We start from the raw sequence: 20,347 nt of genomic DNA on the forward strand, positions 1-20,347 counted from the left end.
ATCCTATTCGACCGCAGCGTCGTGGCCATCCACAGGCTGTTGGGCGTCCTCGACGTCATCATAGTCGAACAGCTTCGAGTGGCACCTGTTGTTCGGGTTGGAGAAGTGGTCGTAAGGGGTAATCCGGTCTAATCTCTCGCCGCATCGGTAACAAAAGTTTTCGTGGCATCTTGAGCAGGTCATCTTGGAGAAAGGGAAGCGAGGTCGATGTAAGTGTAGATTGTGGAACGAGGAGGGAATATTTCGGGATGTCCTGTACTTACATGGTTACATCCATAGCTCTTCTCAACATGGACCTGGAGCCAACGAGATCAGCACCTCCATCAGTTCCCTCCCTTTCCAACAATATTGATTTAACCATGAAAGATAAAGAAATTGACAGACCTGACAATTTGGACAAGTCGTGGTGCGACCTTCGATCCACAACCTGTTCGATTTATCTTCTTCGCACTTCTTGACAAGCCGTTCGAGGGTTGCTTTTCCGTGCCGCTGTTCAAGCGCCAGACGTGATGGCGAGTCTTCCAGGAGCGAAATGTATTCCTCTACGAATTTCTCAAATGCTAGCGTTGGGCATTGAGAGATTGGACCATGCCTGGTTGGGGAGAGTGTGTATCAGGATCATGAACATTGCGTTTCGGCGAGAGTTTCACGTTCGGAGGAGTTGTGCATATGAAGGCGACGTCGAAGAAAAGAAATTCAGCAGAAACTTACCAAGTCCGTTTGCAGAAAGAACAAAACGAATATCCGCATCTCAAAAATTATCTAACGTTAGCATGTCGAGGATTAGCGTTGTGTTTACTTGAAACACGCACGATTGACAGGTCCTCAGTCTGTCCCATCCGGAACCGTCTGGCACCATTTCGGCTGTCTCCGGTACGGGCTCCTGGCAAGCTAACAATGGACAATAGATCACGGTTGGGTCTACACAGAAGCCGGTTAGTCAACGGTGCCCTCATAAAAACTCCATGGAGAGCACTTTAGGTATACCTTGCTCAATCGCCCTCTTCCGTTTCAACCACTTCCATCTCACAACCTTCTCCTCAGCAACAGCTCTCCTCACTTCCTCTTCACCCGCTTCACGCTTTTCTGTCACACACTCTGGCGATGGACACCCGACTCTTCCTACATCACCCTCCGTGATACACATCGACCAGAAATCATCAAGGCAAGACCGACAGAAGACATGGCCACAGTCTAGTTGTAAACATCGAGCGCCTTTGAATGTAGATATACAGATAGCGCATGTGTAGGATGTTTGAGCGAATTGTGAGGATTTGGACCGGGCATCGTAGTTGGTAAGATGTGTGGCGAGGAGGTGGGGCGCAGAATGAGGAAGTCTATACGGTGGTACGGAAGGTTAGCAGCTGTCGTCGCATGATTGTTGAAGTAAATCAGATGCACCTGACAACATTGCTTCCCGCCTGACCCTCCGACAACAAATCCAACGCGCCAAGGAGTTCCGCACTCCGAATCCACTCAACCCACGTATAGAGCACCCCCTCACCGGGTTGCCACATCTCCACCAGCATCTCCTTTACTTGATTGACCTTCCGAGGGGTCAGCCACGAATTCGTCGCACGTAACGAGACGATGCTCGGGGGCGTAGTTAACGGATATGTATCCTGTAATATGAACTGCAGGAGAACCGGAGGGAGAGACGAAAGGGACAGCAACCGAGTCGACTCAGACTCGGAATTGTCGGTGTCTATGGACGTCATATTCATTCCGTCGTCGACGATGTGCACTGTCCGTGCCTCACCAAATTCTACGGGAATTTCTAGGGATTTGATGCCTTTTGAAAGATCGCTAGAAACACAATCTGGGTAAATAGCCTGAAGGTCAGAGTTTTGTCTCCGTTAGCTTCCTCGTCCTTTTGTCCTTTTGACTCGACTACAATACAAATGACACGCACCTCCATAACCTCCCATTCTTCTACCTGAAGATCAGCATTTCTCCTTTCTTTGTCTAGGAATGTACTATCCATGAGGGGCAAATGATGGGATAAAACACTCGAGAGGAATGGACCTCTATTAGCTTGAGAAGAGAGCAATCACAGATTTGACATGAATTGATGGGTAACACAGATGGGCATATATACCCTTCTCACTGTCCTCTCGAGTCATCATTCGTCAAGGACAAGCGAAAGGCTAAGCAACGTGAAGAGTAGGTGCACATCTCGTGCGCCTACAGACGGTCGTGTTGTACTGCATCAAGAGGGCAGTGCAGGAGCGGTCTGTAAGTGCAATACTGCATAGTCAAAATTTCCCGTTAACATACGGAAAATGATGATATTGGGATCGTTACTGTTACACCCAGCAGCCACACACTGCAGCCTAATGTGATCTGTGCTGTGCAGAGGTGGAAACATTTGAACGGTAAACATACCACGAAAGATGAGAGCGTGCAACCTCGAACCCTAGTGTATGACACGGAAGAATGGAATCCATGAGATCCTCGCGCATCACCCGATCCTTCACTCCCAAGGTGCCACGAAATGGATCCATCATGCCTACTCATCGAACACAGCATCGAATCCTTCCACCGGCTGCCATCCGTCCTCGACGCTCTCGTAGTCGAAGAGCTTCGAGTAACACCTCGTCCCCAGGGTCGAGAAGTGTAGGTAGGGATTGTTTCCGTTTAGTTTGTCGCCACATCGGTAGCAGAAGTGTTGGCGACACTTTGCGCAGGTCATCTTTGAAGAAGCAGAAAATGAGATCGGTACAAATGTGCTCAACGGAGTGGGCCAGGATGGAATTGTTGATATTTAGCACTCACATGATTACACCCATGACTCTTCTCTACATGGATCTGGAAACGGAAGAACACCCATCAGCATCATCGCTGTCGGAATTTGACGACCAATTCAAGGCACAACGAATAATACCCACTTGACAACTCGGGCACGACATAGTGCTTTTCGCTAGCCACTCTCTATTTGCTTTCTCCTCTTCATATTTCAAGACAAGACGAGCGATATTTGCCTTTCCGTACCGCTGTTCTAGCGCTCGTCGTGATGGTGACTCTTCGGGGAGCGACATGTATTCTTGTACGAATTGCTCGAATACTGGCATTGGACAGTCAGAGATTGGGCCATGCCTGGATAAGTCGGAATTAGGATCATATATCGGGAGATTCCACATTCAGTGGTGCAAAAACTCACCAGGTTCGTCTACAGAATGAACAAAACGAGTATCCGCATCTGAAAGTATACGCGACCATTATTATGTGCAGAGGTCGCGTTGTAATTGATTGAAACACATACGATTGACATGTCCTGAGCCTATCCCAACCAGAACCCTCTGACCCCATTGCTTCCGTCTTCGGCACGGGCTCCTGGCAGACCGACATCGGACAATGAATTACGGATGGGTCTATCATGGAGAAACTGGTGAGTCAACGGTGTACTTATAACAAGATGGCTTGTACTCGTACCTCGCTCAAGCGACCTCTTCCGCCTCAACCACTTCCATCTCACTATCTTGTCCTCAGTGACTGCCCTCCTCAGCTCTTCCTCCCCTACTTCACGGCTTTCTTTCACACAATCCGGCGACGGACACCCAACTCTTCCCACATCACCCTCCGTGATGCACATCGACCAGAAATCATCGAGGCAGGACCGGCAGAAGACATGGCCGCAGTCTAGCTGTAAGCATCGAGCACCCTTGAGCGACGATATACAGATGGAGCACGTATAGGATGTTTGAGCGAATTGTGAGGATTTGGACCGGACATCGTTATTGATAAGATGAGTGGCGAGGACGTGGGGCGCAGGATGAGAAAGTCTATGCACGAATCGTTAGCAGCTGCTGTCGCACGATTGTTTCCGTCAATGTGACGCACCTAACAACCTCACGTCCTGTTTCATCCTCCGACAACAAATCTAACGTACCAAGGAAATCTGCGTTCCGTAGCCACTCCACCCAAGTATACAGCACGCCCTCCCCTGGTTGCCACATCTCCTCCAACATCTTTTGCAACTGATTCGCCCTCGCAAGCCACGAATTTGTCGCATGCAGCGACATAATACTTGGTGGTGAAGACATTGGGTATGTCTCCGGAAGAATGAACTGCAAGAGGACTGGAGGTAATGATGAGAGGGAGAGTGCCTGTGGCTCTGAGCGTGCGGTTTGATGATCCTCCGTTAATGAGGTCGATCCCATGGTTTCATCGTCAACAACTATCACCGTCTGTTCTTCACCAAATTCTATGGGTATTTCCAGGGACTTTACGCCCTTTGAAGGATCGCTCGAAACGCAGTCCGGGTAGATCGACTGCATATTCCTCATGAGCCAGTCCTTTCGTCGATGCTCGATAGTTGGACGCACCTCTAAGACCTCCCATTCTTCCAACTGAAGGCTAGCACATGTCTGTTTATCCTCGTCGTTTGCGTCTGTCATGAAGTAAAAGTAGAAAGAATAAAATGAAATAAACAGAGGGCGAAGGCAGGCCTACACGACCCACACCGGGGCCACTGTCTGACGGAGCATTTGACTCCACTCAACTTTCTCCCCCGATCGCATAGATCCCGAACTACCAATCGCTAGCGTTCTCTGCCCCCAATCCGAGGTTAGGGTTTATATCAATTGCAAGATTTTGGCAAGTCCCGTTCCTCCTTCTACTCACCGTCTTGGACGATGCCTACGCATGCTACATAGCACCTCAAAAATATCATGACCTATTTCGACTCTCCACAAAATTTCGTTCGTGGGCTCAAAGCGCCAGTCGACCCACCCAAGCAGGGAGACCCCGCCAAAATCGAGATCGCACTTGAAGCATGGCATACCCCATCCTTCGTTGTACCTTCCAAAGCCGAATACATCATCGAATTTATCCTCACCCGTCTCCTCAAAGACCGGAGTCATGACCCGTAAGTTTTTCTTGCATTTGTCTCACTGTGGCGGAAGTTTTTGAATGCTTTGTCTGTATCAATGGGCTTCGCCACATTTGCCGTAGAGCAGACATACCAACTCCAACCCAGTAGTCGATGTTCGATACTGGTCACTCTTAGCTGATATTCTATATCCTATCAACGCCGCTTCCCCTCACGAAAACATCAAGTTATACAAATCATGGCTTTTACCTTTACTGAATCGAACACCGTTCGCACCCATCATCGTTTCTCTCCTGGCGCTTTCAGTTTCCAAAGTTCTGGATGAGGAGAAGAGGAGGAAGTTGTACCAGTCTTCAAACCGCGCATTTGTGGTACTATGGCCCCTTGCTGTCAGCAAGCTCACTGCGGACGCATTGATGGACTGTTTTGGAGCGCTTGTGGGCGTGTTAGCGAAGGAGAAGAGCACAAGTGAGGACTTGCAAGTCATGGGCAGTATGATTGTTTCTGCATTCCGGAGCTCATTAGGAAACATATCGAGCAAACGGAAGGCATGTCACAGCATTTCGTTCACTTTTCTAAAATGTTCTAACGCAGTCGCATTATCTTCGAATAGCTTTACCAGACCTTTACCCAGTCTCACCTCGAAAGTTGGCTCTCTTCAGCTCTACAGCTAACATCTATCTCTATCACTCGGGAAACAGAAGGAGCCACTTCCACAACGAAGCCGGAATCCCTCTTCCGCGAGATTTACACCGTCGGGACCGATGTCCTTTTCAACCCTGACACCCTTCGCGCACAGTTTTCTGAAAGCTCGTCTTCGTCTTCGTCCTCGTCCTCCCCGTCATTCTTCTCGCCATTCCTTTCACTCTGCTCCTCGAAGGCCCAGCTATCTCTCCCTTTACTCCCCCATCTTCTTGAGTCCTTCGCATCTGCGCTTCGCAAGTATAGGACGACGTTATTTGGAGCAGGAGAGGCTGGCGTGACAGACGTCAGGAGCAAGGCGTTCGGCTTTTTTGAAGCCTGTGAGGGTGCTCTGAAGGAAGTGGAGAAGCGTGCAAATAAGGTCGAAGCGGTGCTGGCGTGGCGTACGAGGGTGGAACTGTTGAATGTCGTTGAGAGGGAGAGGTTATTTGTGGGTGGGATGGACGAGGCCGAGGTATCACTGAAAAAACTCGTTGAAAAGGCTGTAGAAGTTATTTCTACTTCATATGAAGAGATAGGTAAAATATCTTCACCGTGCGCTCGATATGATGTCCTATACTCATGATTTTGTATGGAACGCACCGCAGGACTGCATACGGGAGCCCTCGAATCTCTATGCGCCATCTCTCGAATCGACCGTGACCTAGTCGACTCCTCCGTCCCGTCCATCCTGTCATCCATCATCATCCTTCCCCTGACCTCTCCCAACACCTCGGCGTCTCAATTACCACAGTCTCTATCCCTCGCCACATCAACCCTTCTCTCCCTCATCCTTAACTACCACACTCAAACACGTACTCTCCCGACCCACTTGGCCCGCCTCCTTGCCGCCCTCACTCCACCTTTCTCTACATCCATCATTTCCCAATCGGCTGAGCCAGAAAATGTTTATCATGCTCTATCAATGAGCCCCAGTCTCTCGCGCGATCACCTCTCCAAACTGTCAAGAGCATGCAGAACGTTCATAACCCCTGGCCAAGCTCTCAGCACCGCAGAAGAAGTATTAGGGTCTTTGGAAGGAGCATGGGATAGTTTCGTGAAGGCTGCGGAATCGAGTTCGGGAACAGAGAAAAAGAAAAAGAAGAGGAGAAAATCCGAGAACCTGGACGAAGACGATGCCATGGATGTGGACGACCTTGCAGGTAGTGGAAGTGAAGAGTGGGGAAGTAAGGAGGCGTGGGCGATTGGCTTTGCTTTGGAGGGGAGGATTGTAGAATCTGTTCTCCTCTTGTTGCCCATGCGGAACGTCCCGGAGGACGTAGCGGAGACGATTAGAACGGTCGTAAGGAAAAGTACAGGAGGGTTCATGAGGGATGCGATTCGAGGTGGTGTGGGTGCAGGGCAGGATGCGGAAAAGATCGACGTAGACGGAGAAGAGGGAGGGAAGAAGAGGAAGCGGAAGAGAGTTGTTGGTCAGGAAGGTGGGATAAAATCGGGGTGGGCAGGGCAGGTCGTTGCAGCGGCCAGCTTGAGATTAACTTATGCAGTTGAGGGCGTTGCGGATCTTGTGGTCAACCCCGGGCGCGAGCGTGACGAAGAGAATCTGGTTGAGGATGCGGCCCTTGAAAGTGCGATGCTGAACACGGTAGGGGACGATGGATCGTTACCAGAGTTGAGGCTCGAACTAGTGAGTTTCCTACTTAAGAGGTGACTCCTCCTCATACTAACGTCCCTCATAGTTCCGTACCCTGTTCAAACGAGCATCACACCCAGCCTTTGCTCACCGCTCGCCCCTCATTGAACATGCTCTGACTCAACTTGAACGGATCATCTACCAATCGACACCAAGTCGCACGCAATGGTCCGGAAGATCCTCACAATTGAGTCACGGAGATGAGGGTGCCTCTTTGGCTGCCATTGGTCTCTTACGATTGGTGATGGACCGATTTTTGGACATCTTCGAGTAAGTTGTTCAACACGACGATATCAACTTGTTACTCACGAAATGTAATTCAAATCTTGTTCAGTGTCTACGCATCCACGGAGCAACGCGAGAAGCTCGTCAACATTCTCTTCACCATCAGCGGTACGAAATCCCAGACGAGCGTGGCGCCGGCGCCACACGGACCAGGACTGACGCCCGCGGGAGTTTTGACGGAAACCCTTCGCTCTGCGGATTTCTGGGAGAGGTCAAATCTTCGATGTACGTTCTCTTCCGTTTGCGTCGTATATCCTGTAGCCGAGAGCTGATTGATATGAACGTCCGTAGCTGCGCTTTTGTCCACTCTAACGGCTAGGACAGCTTCCCTAGACTCTGTCGATGTTTCACAGGTTCTCTCTCATCACTCGTCATCTTCTCAGTCAACCTCCAAGAAGTCTAAAAAAACAAAGTCAGCCTCTTTGACGGAAGAGCAGGTCAGGAATGCTGCGAGCGCGTACTCATTCCTTTTGTACGCGCCTAGCGAGTACGTCCCTCGGTCGGCGAGAAGTGAATTGTTGAAGAGAGCTGTGGCCTTGGATGGCGTTGTCATGCTGACTCCGGCAGACGACAGTGAGGCTGGGGATGCGATCATTGGCCGGGAGGTCTTACTGGCATCGATACGTACGTTTTTGTTGAGATCGTTCGTTCATGTTGGTGCCGCCGACCACCAGGTACTGTTTCATGCCCGAATTATGAGATCAGTTGGAGTACTGACAAGGGCCGCACCACAGTTCCTCGGAGAATATTTGCGACATCTTGTCATGAGTCGCGGTGCGCTTTCCAATGTGTCAACGCATACCTTCGTTACTTTGGATTTAATTCAGATTCATCTCTTGTGAGTGTATCCTAGCATGATTTTAGTGCTCTGACGACTAACGTGTTTACAGGACTGTCACTCGCATGGCCGAAAAGGAGGATGGAGGGAAGCATTTGCTAGATGTTATCGAATGCTGGACACGCATACCGTTCCATGACCAGTCATCGATTCAAAAAAAGAGTGCACTGGGCTTGATTGCAATGTTGCGGAGCGATTTTACCTATTCGAGGTGAGTTCACCCTTCGTTCTCTAATGCACGGTGATCACTGAATCCGTCTGCTGTGCGCCAAGCTTCCCAACAACTGTTCAGTCAGCACTTCAGAAGCTGTTGCACCATATTACAGAGGGTGTAAGGCCCGCTGTTGAAGATGTCGTTGCGCAGAAGGTCTTCGATGAGGAGACTTTGGATGCTTGGTGTAAATGTGTCCTGATGGCGAAGTGGACGGGTAGTTCAGGTATGTCCCGTCATATCCCATCCTTTGCTTCATTTCACTGACTTGTTCTGGCCTTCTGGCCTGGACGCAGACGTACCTTCCCCTGGGCTTGGGAAAAAACTAGCCCATATCTTATCCTCGAAGTCGTCTTCCGGAACTCAATCCCAACCTATGTCAATCGTGACGTGTAAAGCGGTCTTTTCCGTGATGCTGAGCGAACTTGACTGCTGCATTGAGGATAGGGAGTCTCAACTGGGGACCATCGTCGCGGCCTATGTGCTATTCTCGAGACTCTGCGAACCCAAGGGTGAGTCGTCCTTTATTCATACTCATATTTATCTATAATGCTAATGTTCTATGGTATGGTGCCGCAGAACAAACACAGTTCGATGAAGATGTGGCGAGGACGTCTCGAGGGCTGTCTGTCCCTGAGTACTCGTTCGTATTGGACCTCGTGTCCGAGTCTCTAGCACCAGGGACATCGGAGCAAGATCTCTCATGCTTAGTCCATCTGTCTACCTTGCTCCTGCATGAGACTCCCGAAGGTGCGGGCTTGTTCATTGTGGTACGCATATCTACGTTGGTATTGACTAGGCGGTTTGGACAGGCACAATGAAAGTGGTACAATCCTACATGACGAAATGCCTCGATACATTCGTCAATGACGAGAAGTTTTACTCTGGATCACCATCTCTTCGGCATCAAGTCCTGACGCTGCTCAATCGGCAATGTTCTGATAACCCTGCCTCGATCCGCTCCTCAAACCTTCCCGCCATCTGGACCCTCCTCTCCAAGTTCCTCTCCCCCAGCGCGTCAACGTCTTACCACGACCCCCAAACCCATCCCGAAACGTTCCACCTCCTCACTTCAATCATTAGCGCCCTCATTCGTCTCCGTCGTGATCTTGTCCTCACAACACTTCCACATCTCTGCCTTATCCTCCGCCGACTCATTTTCACCCTCCGCACACCTCGCCCTCAACTCGGCCGCAAGCAATACTCCTTCGTCGTATCTGGTCTTCCCCAATGGATCAATCCATCAGATCGACCCCTCGGGCCCGAAGAGTCAAAAGCACTCGCGAGACTGCTCACCACACTCTCCACTAAAAGCGTCATTCGCACCTACACCAATAATGCCACACATGGGACTTCGGCGCCATCGACAGATACACAAAAGCCCGAATCCCTTGCTCGTCCGCTGAGCAAACACGTTGCCTACGTCCTCCAAGCTTACATCGAAGTCGTCAACGATCCGCTATGCGTGTTCTCTAGCGAGATGAGGAAAGAGTTGATGCCGGGCTTGTTCGTGCTCTGTGGGATTATGGGGGAGCATGCGAGGGACGCGTTGATGATTTCGGCGCTGGATGGGGGCGGCAAGATGGTACTGAAGGGGGTTTGGAAAGAGTATGAGAAGCAGAAGTACGTTGGCAAGGGGTGAGGGGAGAGGTAGTTTGTTGTTGTGGTTTGTAGATACTGTACCAGACGGGGGACTCAGTCTGTCTGAAAAGCATATGGTTCCCAGTATAAAGCAACTGCATGCTCTCGATGAGTGGAGACCAATTTCATACAGTCCAGTCTAACAGACATTCTATGAAGCACAACATGAACAGCACAGGAACATTACATGATAAAGATATTTCACATTTCCTTTACTTCGCTAACTCGTTTAAGATCCACCCGTATATCGCCACAATTAGCAGTCTTGCTTCAGCCCTCTCCTCACTCGCTCAACTTCCGCCTCAAACTCAAACCCCAACCCTTACTCAGTGCTTAACCTTCACATAGATATTCTTCACCGCCCCATTCGCCTTCCCGTTCACCTCCGGTTCAGACCTCACGAAACCAGCCTTAATCTTCTCCTCCGCCAACTCCTTCATGAGCGCAAGGAAATCGTCGATCGTCTCGTCCGTGTTCTGTATATGGACGACGAGACGCGAACCGCCGATGGTGATAGGGTCGGGGAGGGACGCGGCGCGGGCCACGATTTCTTCATAGCTTACGCCGATGGGCGAGGGGTCGAAGAAGACCTGCAAGATAATGGAACATTAGCACAGCACCCCGGACGCAGACAGAGCGGGAGACGTACCATGCAAGTCTCCGCCTCCGACGTAACCTCCACCCCGATCTCCCTCAACCCTTGGTCAAGCCGGCGCGCCATCAGATGCACGTCCACCAATCGAGGGAAATTATAAGTCAGGGCGTAGGCCGCAGAGGCGGCCATGAGCCCAGTCTGGCGCATGCCACCACCAAAGAGCTTACGGAAGTGGCGAGCTTTCTGAATGAACTTCTTGGGGCCGACGAGGCAGGATCCGATGGGCGCGCCTGTTTAAGATGGTGATGTGATTAGTTGAGTGTGTCGAGCAGGGAACAGAGTATAAAAGTGACATTGTGAGAAAGATATGGTATGGGGGAAAGGACACAAGGAAGATATAAAAGAACGACGTACCAAGCCCCTTGCTAAAGCACAGACTAACCGAATCGAACGGATCGCAGAGCTCCTTGATCGAAACGCCCGTCTCAGCAGAGACGTGCCATATCCGGGCACCGTCAAGGTGCATGAGCACGCCCTCAGAGTGGGCCCATTCGGAGATGCGGATGACTTCTTCTTGGGGAATTATCGTCCCGTTCAGAGTGTTTTCGAGTTCAACAATTTGAGTGGGGGCGCTGTAAAATGGGGAGCAAATGGTAAGTGGTGAGTAAAGTGGTCGTGGTAAAGGTGGGAATGATTGGGTAAAGGGAGTGGCGGTGAAAAAGTAAATGAAGGTAGGTGATAGAGTGTGGCGGAGTGACGTGTAGGGTAAATCGGAGATCAAGCGTTGAAATTAGAGATAAATGGGGGTATTTATAGGTACAAGAAGCGATAACTCACGTATGAATGTTATCGTCGAGAACTGCGTGAGCCTGAACGTCCTCGAGCGTAAGATGATGACCTATCGAACACACACCCCAATCATAAATACCAAAAGCTCGGGAATATTCAAGATAGAAATAGTAAGACTCACCATTAGCGGGTATGACAGCATGAACGGCAGCACCAGAGTGGAACGCCGCACCGCCAGCCTCGTACCTATGGATGTGCGCTCTGTGGTCGCACAGGATCGAATAAGGTGGCTGCATAAGATGCGACCTGAGGGCGATTTGGTTCGACATCGTGCCGGAAGGCATGAAGAGGGCATCTTCCTTGCCGGTGAGTTTGGCCATGTGTTCCTCGAGGGCTAGCGTCGAGCTGAAGGTATAAAAGCATTGCCAATGATAATGTCAATAAGGGAACATGAGGGAGAGGGATGAGACTGACGGTTCATGGTAAACGGCGTCACCGAGCGAACCCTGCACGGCGTAATCGTACATTTCCTTAGTGGGCACTGGTAGAAAAGATTGATGGGATCAAAGCTGAGGATCATCATGTCCATAGCTGGAGATAGGTTGTAAGAAGTCACCTGTAAGAGTATCCGCTACAAGTACAAGCACGCCACAATTCATGATTCAGTATTTAATCATCTCAACAGTGGACGCCCGAAAGAGATGACTCACATATGAAGCTCCTCGAGACCTGTCTAATATGCTTCGCGTTATCGTCGGCCTGCGTCTCCTTCAAGATATCAAACTTGACCTGTGCGGCAATCTTCGCCCTCGCAGCCTTGATATCGCCATTGGCAAGACTCATCGTACTGATACTCGTCGGAGTCGAAGACTGGGAACGTTTGTACAGGTTCGGAGACGGAGAATAGGTACTGTAATAGCGCGGCTGGGCACTCGATTCTACCTGTGCAGCGTGTGGTGACATGGTTCCGGCGGTTAGCAGTGCGCCAAGGGGAGAGGCAGGGGAAAGACGGGGAAGGGGAGGGCAAAGCGGTGGATGGAGAGATGCCTCTAAAGGTAAGAAAGAAAGGACGGGGAATGACTGACCTCGGACGACAACTGGGCCTAGCTGGCGATCGCGACTGTGGACTGGTCGAACGAGACTGTCGGGGGCGGCCTGAAGTTACTACTAAACACATTTTCCACTGTTTTTTTTCGGGTATGTGGCGGAGAATGCGACCGAAACGAGTCAGTCAGCTCAGAATGGCGAATTGATCACACAGGGGCACACCGTCCACGTGGCACAGATATTTTATTTTTAGTCTCGGCCCGTGGCCGAATCGAGTTTTGCAAGATTTTGCAGTGGCGGTGCACCGCCCCTACTCGTTTTTGCCTGCTGTCCTCCTTGCTGTTGCTGTCTTCTGCTCCTTCTACTCGTTGTGTATTACTGTCTTTTCTCATCCTAATTTTCAGTCATGGGAAACGTACGGCCCTGTACCACCAATCGTGCAGGATTTATACTGATAATTCATCACCGTAATTCAGGGAGCTAAGGCCCAGCAGAAACGGGAGAGGAACGCGGACAAGAACGGCGCGAAGGGCTCCAAGAGCCAGGCAAAGGTCAACGAAGCCGCTAAGAACATTGTCTGTCAAGTCTGCAGACAGCCATTCGTACGTCTCTTGCTAGTTTCTGACCGACACATCTTCAGCTGCTGACATGATTATTGTTTGTTCCCTATCAGCTTGTCACCACCCGTGCCCCTGCGTGATTATCTTTGAACTCATCTCCACTGTGGTACGATACTAATCGCATGTCGTTCATGACAGTCTCGAGGAGCACTCGCAGAACAAGCACTCGAAAACCATGGCCGAGTGCTTCCCCGGCGCCAATTAACCGCCTCACCACCCATACCCCATTGCCTCGCATCACATCGCATCTTTCTCGCTTTCTGGTTCTTGCTGTGGGTCTTTTTCAGGAATTTACGGGTTTCCTTTTAGATGTTGTATCACTCTTCTCTCTTTTAATCCATTCATCCATCACGTGCTGTTGCAATCCCACATCCGTGGATCTTTCTATGTCAGAGTAGAGGTGGCGTAGCGCAAACTAAGGCCTAAAGGCACATAAATAATGTAGTAATCAAAGCATGAAGGGAAGGTCCTGCGAACTGAACAGAGATGTCAGTGAACTACAACACAAGAAGCTCAGTCAACAATCACCGACCGCCTCATCGAGCAGCTTCCTCTCCGCACGTATGATAATAGAAACACGAACCTCGAGATTAAAAACCAACGTCCATGCGAATCCCCAAACTCGGCTCCTACAAACCGAACCCTCCAGGACCACCGCCGGACTGTTGTTGTGAACTCGCTCCGACGGCCTGCAACCGTTCACCGACCTTCTTGTTCGCCTCGAAATACTTCGCGACGCATCGGTCTATGCAGACGCTTTCGCCTTTGTTAAGGTCTCCTTCCATATACCGTGTGTTGATGCATTTTGAATGGCACGCTCTATGTATTAAAACACGAATGTAAATGTGACGCAGTGTCAGTCAGTCTAACGAGGTCGCGTGCGATTGAAAGAGCAGAGGAGAGGATGCGTGATGCGTACGAGACGATGCGGTTGAATGTATCCGTGACCATATCCAATCTACACAGAAGTCCATGGACATCAGTCAGCGACATGGTGTAGGAAGTACTGTGAACGAAATCGACGTACTCTACCATGGCAGCCTCAATCCGCTCTGGGTTGACGGAACCCGAGGGAGGCGCTGAACGTCCGAACATCGACATTTTGGCTTAAAAGACGGAATTAAACGAGATAGGGATTGGCGTTGACGTGAACAGAGGGGCAGGAAGCAAGTTGAAGGTAACTTACAAGGAGACGAACAAGAGGACGAGACGAGGATCCGGCGGAGTCGACGCGCTTGCAAGAGTCCGATCGTGAAGAAATTTCAAGTCGCGTCGCGCCTCTTCACTGGGTCCCTTGCTCTTTTCAAGCTCCCTTTTCCCCGTAAATACCTTTTTTGCTCTCTCATTGTTCACAATATTTTTAACAAGTCAATATAAGCAAGGATGGGTGAATCTACCACTCTGGCCGTCCACCGGTGTCGCTTCGTCGACTACTCACCCTCCGCCATAACATCCATCGCCTTCCCGCCCCTTCCTCTCCCGTCCCTCTCCAAAAAATCAAAAGGCAAAAGCAAATCGTCATCAGCTTCTAATGCCAACGGAACGAGTACTCAGATCCCGAAGGTAGGGACACTAGCTGTAGGACGAGCGAATGGAAATATCGAGCTTTATGAGTGGACGGGAAATCAGAGGGAGGTTCAGGCTCCGCAGGCTTGGGTCGTTCGGCAGGTGCGTTTCATTATTAACTATCTTGCGACCTTAGGGAAACTTATACTGTGGACTGGCTCTTTTGTGCGATTATTATAGACATTAGTTGGTCCTATAGACTCCAAAATCGACTCTTTAGTCTTCACGCTTCGCTACCCAGACTCTGTATCTCGAGACGAAGGACCCTCTATCAATGACCTCAGATTATTCAGCACCTCCGGGGGGAGTGAACTCTTAGAATGGGATCTTCAGCGGAACTGTATACGGGTAATCTACATTTCACACCTCCCTCTACTGTCTTTTTTCAATGTGGCTGACGGTGTGGCCCAATTATTCAGAGATCCATTCCCTCGCAAGGAGGTTCTATATGGTCCGTGGCCGCCAACGCCGCCTCTACAATGCTTGCTCTTGGCTGTGAAGACGGTTCGATCCATATCCTGTCGCTCGAATATGATACGCTGGACCATCACCGTCGTCTCGAACGTTCGAAGTCTAGGATTTTGAGTCTTGCTTGGGGCCCACCCCTGCCGCCTCAGCCAAAATCCACAAGAAAATCATCTTCGAATCCACGGGCGGGTGTAGATGGAAACGATGAGAGTGATAGCGATAGTGATGAGGAGGAAGACGAGTGGAAGGACGAGTGGATCGTCGCTGGCTGCTCAGATAGTAGTTTGAGGAAATGGGATGTGATTAGTGGAAGGGTGTTGGAAAAGATGGGAACCGACAAGGTGAGGGGTGAGAGGACATTGGTCTGGACTGTTGCCGTTATTGGGTGCGTTTTTCCCCCGTATCTTGAACTGCCAGAGAAGGAGGAACTGAGTGTGGCGTGTCGTATACAGGGATGGAACGATCATCTCGGGAGACTCAATGGGAATGATAAAATTCTGGGACTCAAGGACATGTACCCAGTTACAAAGTTTCCAAGCCCACGGAGCGGACGTTCTTTGTCTCACCATCGGACATGTACGTCTTATACGCTCAGCGCCTACGCATCAGACTGACCTAGACAAATTCCTACAGGACGGAACAACAGTTTACTCCTCCGGCGTCGATCAAAAAACGACCCAATTCACGCTCATCAAAACCACGGGTACCTCCATCCTCTCCTCCTCCAGCCGATGGGTCCAATCGACCTCTAAACGTATGCACTCACACGACGTCCGCGCCCTCGCCATCTGGCCTCCTTATACTCCCATTCCACCCACCACATCTTCACATCTCCACCCCCACCCTGCCAACATCTCACCCATCCTCGCTTCCGGCGGCCTCGACATGTCACTCGTTCTCTCTCCAGCCTCATCGCCCTCCCAAACGACTCTCTCCAGAACAAAAACCATAAACCCGCTTGCGACGAGTCAGGTGTCCACATTTGAGGACGCTTACCATAGGAGGGTGGGGTATACTTGTGGGACGGATGGTAGGAGCGCGGTGGGGTTGGCTAGAGGAGGACGACTAGTCGTCTTGGCGAGGGACAGGGGGGTCGTGGTCTGGAGGTTGCCGAAGACGGTGGGTTATGATTCGGGGGCCGGGGTCGGAATGGGATTGGGACAGGGACAGGAGGGAGGATTCCCGTTGGAAGGCGAGGGGCAGGGAAACTGGGCGATGGTGTTGGAGATGGATCTGAATGTGCGGACGAATATTGTGTCAAGTGCGATTTCGGACGATGGAAAGTGGCTTGCGGTCGCGGATTGGTATGAGACGAAGCTATTCGCGCTTTCGGAGGATGTGAGTCTTTACCCTCCACTAGCAGCGACATACGTTTTGGAAGCCGAATGCTGACCTTGATTAATTTTTTGATACAGGACCGAACATCCGACCTGAAACCCAAACGCATCCGTGACTTCACGGCCATCCTCCAATCCCATCTCCCGCAGACCAACTCTCAGCCTATTACCCCAACCGGCGCCTCCTCCCTCCTCTTCACTCCCGACTCCTCAAAACTCGTCCTTGCCACCACCTCCTCATCATATATACTCGTCGTCGACCTCGGAATTGATACAGGCCGCCCGCGCGTTCTTCGTCGGTTCGACCATCACCGGACTACATCTTCACTCATGGGTTCCCGAGTCGTCAAGGGCAAGGGTAAAACTGGTCCGACAGCCCCTGCGACGTCTGTCCTAGGGGATATTGAGATGGTAGAGGCAGAGGCAGAAGCCGACGTCCAAGGAGGAAGTGACGCCAGCGATTCCGGCTCTGAGCCAGAAACCGACCCCAGCAAGCTGAAAGAATCCTTCGGCACCATATCACGCATGTCCGTCTCTCCAGACGGCCAATGGCTCGCAACGACAGATTCGCATCGTCTGACGCATATCTTCAATCTTGATTCCATCCAGCATCATGCGCTCCTTCCTTCGTTCGCATTACCAGTGCAAGCCATGACTTTCTCTTCGTTCTCGCCTTCGCCGTTCTCTTCGTCGCAGTCTTATCCTCTTTCGCATCCGCATTTAAACGGACATCAACCGCACGCACACCTCGCGACTCCCACATCCACCACTCCCTCTCTCGACGGTGGCTCCTCCCTCCTCGTTCTCATCTTCCCCAACCATACGATGGAGATATACGACGTCGAGCGGAAAACGTTCCCCGGCTGGGCAAGAGAGTTCTGTAAGAACTTGCCGAGGAGATTTAGTGGGTTGCATGATGCAGTGTTGGGCGTTGCTGTCGCTCCAGATGGTAATGGCGCCGGGACGAACTCGATGGGTGCGGGGGTGTTGTTTATGTGGGGTGCGACATGGATATGTAAAGTCCAGCTCGATGCCCCGATAGGTTGGTCAGGGTTCAACAAGAAGCGAAGACGCAAGGCCAACCAGCTTGCAGCCACCCAAGGAGTCGCAGAAGGGCAACCAGGACAACAAAGAGAAGGAGAGGACAACTTCAAGCTCGTGACGCATTACCGGCCGATATTGTACGCCGGGTTCTTAGAGAGGGGAGAGTTAGTGGTTGTGGAGAGGCCGCTGGTGGATGTGCTGGCGAAGTTGCCGCCAGCGTATTTCAAGCCGAAGTATGGAGTTTCGTAGGTGGCGGATCAAAAGTAGTTTTTTCTGCGTATTATGTTGCACGTTGGTATGTATAATACGATCACTACTGTGGGGATTGCTACGATATGATGTCTCAAGGTGTAGCGTGCAGCCGCCTGCGAACAAAGTCTGGCTTAGGGGCTACGGGCTAATAAGATAGAGGAAGAAGGCTCGTCGTATGTCCTTCGCTAAATAAACAGCGCTTACACGACTTAAATACATATACAATCCGAATTCGAATAGTTGGGAACGGACTGAAGCACATTCGTTCGATATAGTACGTCTGGATGCCGACTGAATTTTCATTTGAGCATTTGTGAGACGACCGTAAACTCGGCCTCCAGGTAGTGCTAGAGCCTTGGACCAGGGATCATCTCGATATCAAGACCGCCATTTTGTCCATCCCTTCCGAAAACCTATGGATTCAAACATCAGGTCTCAGCATCAGATCCAACATTCTTTAGCCCCGACAAAATCAGACAAAGCTCGAGCGCACCACAGGTAGTAGAGTCGTGTCCTGAGCCACGCCATTGTCAATGGTCAAGCTCCTCCCGAGGTCATTCGAATCGGCATGTGAACCACCAATGACATGGTGCTCATCGACCTCTCCGTCGCCAGGATATTCAAGCTCCTCTTCGGACCCATCGAGGCTATTCAAGGGAGCGCCGATGTTGCCGAGTATACGAGTCGACGCGAACTTGAGTGCGCTGTGCGCGTGAGGTGACACGGCGTTGTCACTATCGCCGTCCTGGAAGGTTCGCAGATTTAGGTATAGTCGGCTGATGAGCATTGTTGGGATCCTGACGATGTTTCGCAAAGGCGGTGTTAGTAACCCACCACCTGGGGCCCTATAGGCATGACCTGAGGGAAGACCTACGCACATGATCGTGTACGGATGCAGCAATAGAAAGAATGCGGCGCCTGAACCCAAGCTCTGGGAAACAAGGTAAGTGAGCGGCCAGATGAAGCACTTGGAGAGGCCGCTACGATTGTTGAGGTGATGTGCACATACCATATCCTGGGTGGCGACAGAATACACGGAGAGTACTGCTGCAGCGCTACCACACAGGAAAGAAAGCCTAGGGAAAGAATGGCAGTATATCATTAGTGCGTTCCATGAGCGATGCTGGGTCTCGCCCACTGACAAGAAATATGCCGTTCCTGTAGTCACAGAGATAGGCCAGGTGAGCAGACATGAAGAGATGGCGACGAAATTAGGAAGATACTGACCGTCTCGCAAAATCACTTCTGCGATGCTGATCTGCTTGAATTCTTGCATATCCTTGATGTGGCGATATGTCTTAGTCAGTGTCAGGATAAAGACGACAAGATCAAAGATCAGAGTGAGGAAGGTTGTCGCCATGTCCACTGTTACAACCAGTAGACCGATCGATCAGGACAGACTTGAAAGAGTGAAAACACAGAAGACATACATCTGTAAGTGAGGGTCAGGAAACTGCACCACGGAGCAGGTGAATATTTTTACTTACCCGACTACTTGCATGATGCGAGAGAGGAAGATGCATGAATTGATCCCACTGACAAGACCGGTAGTGAGGAGATCATCTGTTGATGTGTGAAAACTAAGACCTATATTGATGAGCTTCATGTAGAGGGTAATAAGCCATCCATCGCTTTTCGCGACAATATTTTCTTACCACATTGAGGGTAGCCTGAGCTATAATCAGAAAGGCCAGGATAGCCAGGATTCCACGATGCCTGTTGTAAAGAGCATAAACTCGAAGCGCGTATAGACCTACGGAGCATAGAATGTCAGATTGAATCGTGAATCGTACAAGGCGGCGACGACCTGACAACGTACTGTTTGTTAAGACACGAGAGACAGAGGAGAGGACACTGAAGATATATCCCATCGCATTGCACCTATTACACACGTTCAACAAAGAATATCAAGAAGGGCGGTAGGGCAAGACGTTACCCAGCAGGAGAAGCGATGTTGCTCGTGAAGAGCATCAAATAATTGCCAATGACATACAGCAGGAAACTGTATTTGTTCATGATATACATCGCAGAGGCAACAGACAACGGCTTCGTCCAGACGGTAACCACCTCTGTGGGGAGTGTTGAGAGTACGTCGTACACATAGAGTGCTGAGGGGGAGTGCACGGCCTTAGTCGAAGGTAAGGATGCTGGCAAAGTTTAACCGATACCTACAGATTGACGACAGGGTGATATAATTGCCGAGAAGACTATGTTGAGAATGCTTGGTTCAGCGTGCTATACGAGTGAAGTGCTGAAGAACACGACGGACGAGATGTAAAAGAATTCGGCATCCGCCGGTGACACCTGTGTTGAGTTAGACATGGCGTCGGAGGGAGAGATTCAGATCGAACAAGCTTGTCCAGGTGTTATCTGGCTCTGCAGCAGTGAGCAGTCTTCTTATAAGCAAAGGTGTGGTTCGAGAACATAGAGGCACCCACTATCGCTATAGAACCTACAACACAATTTAGACACATGACCAGGACATACC

At 50.6% G+C, this 20,347-nt stretch overlaps 7 protein-coding genes across 7 annotated transcripts; 3 read left to right on the forward strand and 4 right to left on the reverse strand.

Annotated features, from left to right (window-relative positions):
• Positions 1-2,261: 2,261 nt before the first annotated feature.
• On the reverse strand, positions 2,262-4,480 carry STEHIDRAFT_71803 (RWD-domain-containing protein). The gene is made up of 8 exons (XM_007298131.1): positions 4,326-4,480; positions 3,841-4,271; positions 3,433-3,782; positions 3,263-3,371; positions 3,161-3,199; positions 2,889-3,096; positions 2,776-2,808; positions 2,262-2,692 (listed from the first exon to the last, which is right to left on the reverse strand). Exons 1-8 carry the CDS (start codon positions 4,395-4,397, stop codon positions 2,510-2,512), a joined length of 1,425 nt encoding a protein of 474 aa, XP_007298193.1. The 5' UTR covers positions 4,398-4,480; the 3' UTR covers positions 2,262-2,509.
• Positions 4,481-4,667: 187 nt separating this feature from the next.
• On the forward strand, positions 4,668-10,223 carry STEHIDRAFT_90044 (uncharacterized protein; the record flags this gene model as incomplete). Its single annotated transcript, XM_007298285.1, has 13 exons — positions 4,668-4,867; positions 4,959-5,379; positions 5,445-6,051; positions 6,121-7,160; positions 7,213-7,436; positions 7,501-7,676; positions 7,743-8,125; positions 8,186-8,289; positions 8,342-8,500; positions 8,563-8,726; positions 8,797-9,012; positions 9,080-9,250; positions 9,313-10,223. The coding sequence occupies 13 exons, from the start codon at positions 4,671-4,673 to the stop codon at positions 10,140-10,142; spliced, it is 4,692 nt and encodes a 1,563-aa protein (XP_007298347.1). The 3' UTR covers positions 10,143-10,223.
• An 8-nt stretch (positions 10,224-10,231) lies between these two features.
• STEHIDRAFT_117731 (uncharacterized protein) lies at positions 10,232-12,701 on the reverse strand. The gene is made up of 9 exons (XM_007299000.1): positions 12,611-12,701; positions 12,236-12,467; positions 12,142-12,156; positions 12,000-12,066; positions 11,707-11,930; positions 11,574-11,634; positions 11,151-11,368; positions 10,791-11,026; positions 10,232-10,731 (listed from the first exon to the last, which is right to left on the reverse strand). Exons 2-9 carry the CDS (start codon positions 12,366-12,368, stop codon positions 10,468-10,470), a joined length of 1,218 nt encoding a protein of 405 aa, XP_007299062.1. The 5' UTR covers positions 12,369-12,467; positions 12,611-12,701; the 3' UTR covers positions 10,232-10,467.
• A 277-nt stretch (positions 12,702-12,978) lies between these two features.
• STEHIDRAFT_127541 (DUF1909-domain-containing protein) lies at positions 12,979-13,397 on the forward strand (the record flags this gene model as incomplete). The annotated part of the gene is made up of 4 exons (XM_007299001.1): positions 12,979-12,987; positions 13,049-13,174; positions 13,246-13,268; positions 13,331-13,397. 4 exons carry the CDS (start codon positions 12,979-12,981, stop codon positions 13,395-13,397), a joined length of 225 nt encoding a protein of 74 aa, XP_007299063.1.
• A 424-nt stretch (positions 13,398-13,821) lies between these two features.
• Positions 13,822-14,293, reverse strand: STEHIDRAFT_47232 (uncharacterized protein; the record flags this gene model as incomplete). Its single annotated transcript, XM_007297985.1, has 3 exons — positions 13,822-14,011; positions 14,112-14,150; positions 14,220-14,293. The coding sequence occupies 3 exons, from the start codon at positions 14,291-14,293 to the stop codon at positions 13,822-13,824; spliced, it is 303 nt and encodes a 100-aa protein (XP_007298047.1).
• A 279-nt stretch (positions 14,294-14,572) lies between these two features.
• On the forward strand, positions 14,573-18,065 carry STEHIDRAFT_90050 (WD40 repeat-like protein; the record flags this gene model as incomplete). Its single annotated transcript, XM_007298286.1, has 6 exons — positions 14,573-14,860; positions 14,939-15,106; positions 15,178-15,611; positions 15,679-15,802; positions 15,860-16,564; positions 16,642-18,065. 6 exons carry the CDS (start codon positions 14,576-14,578, stop codon positions 17,854-17,856), a joined length of 2,931 nt encoding a protein of 976 aa, XP_007298348.1. The 3' UTR covers positions 17,857-18,065.
• A 141-nt stretch (positions 18,066-18,206) lies between these two features.
• On the reverse strand, positions 18,207-20,181 carry STEHIDRAFT_152077 (uncharacterized protein; the record flags this gene model as incomplete). The annotated part of the gene is made up of 13 exons (XM_007299002.1): positions 18,207-18,272; positions 18,353-18,656; positions 18,738-18,790; positions 18,869-18,935; positions 19,002-19,017; positions 19,087-19,224; positions 19,290-19,312; positions 19,347-19,459; positions 19,515-19,612; positions 19,679-19,740; positions 19,796-19,967; positions 20,032-20,066; positions 20,129-20,181. 13 exons carry the CDS (start codon positions 20,179-20,181, stop codon positions 18,207-18,209), a joined length of 1,200 nt encoding a protein of 399 aa, XP_007299064.1.
• Between the last annotated feature and the right edge of the window lie 166 nt (positions 20,182-20,347).

This window comes from Stereum hirsutum (assembly GCF_000264905.1).
Source record: "Stereum hirsutum FP-91666 SS1 unplaced genomic scaffold STEHIscaffold_1, whole genome shotgun sequence".
NCBI classification, from domain to species: domain Eukaryota; kingdom Fungi; phylum Basidiomycota; class Agaricomycetes; order Russulales; family Stereaceae; genus Stereum; species Stereum hirsutum.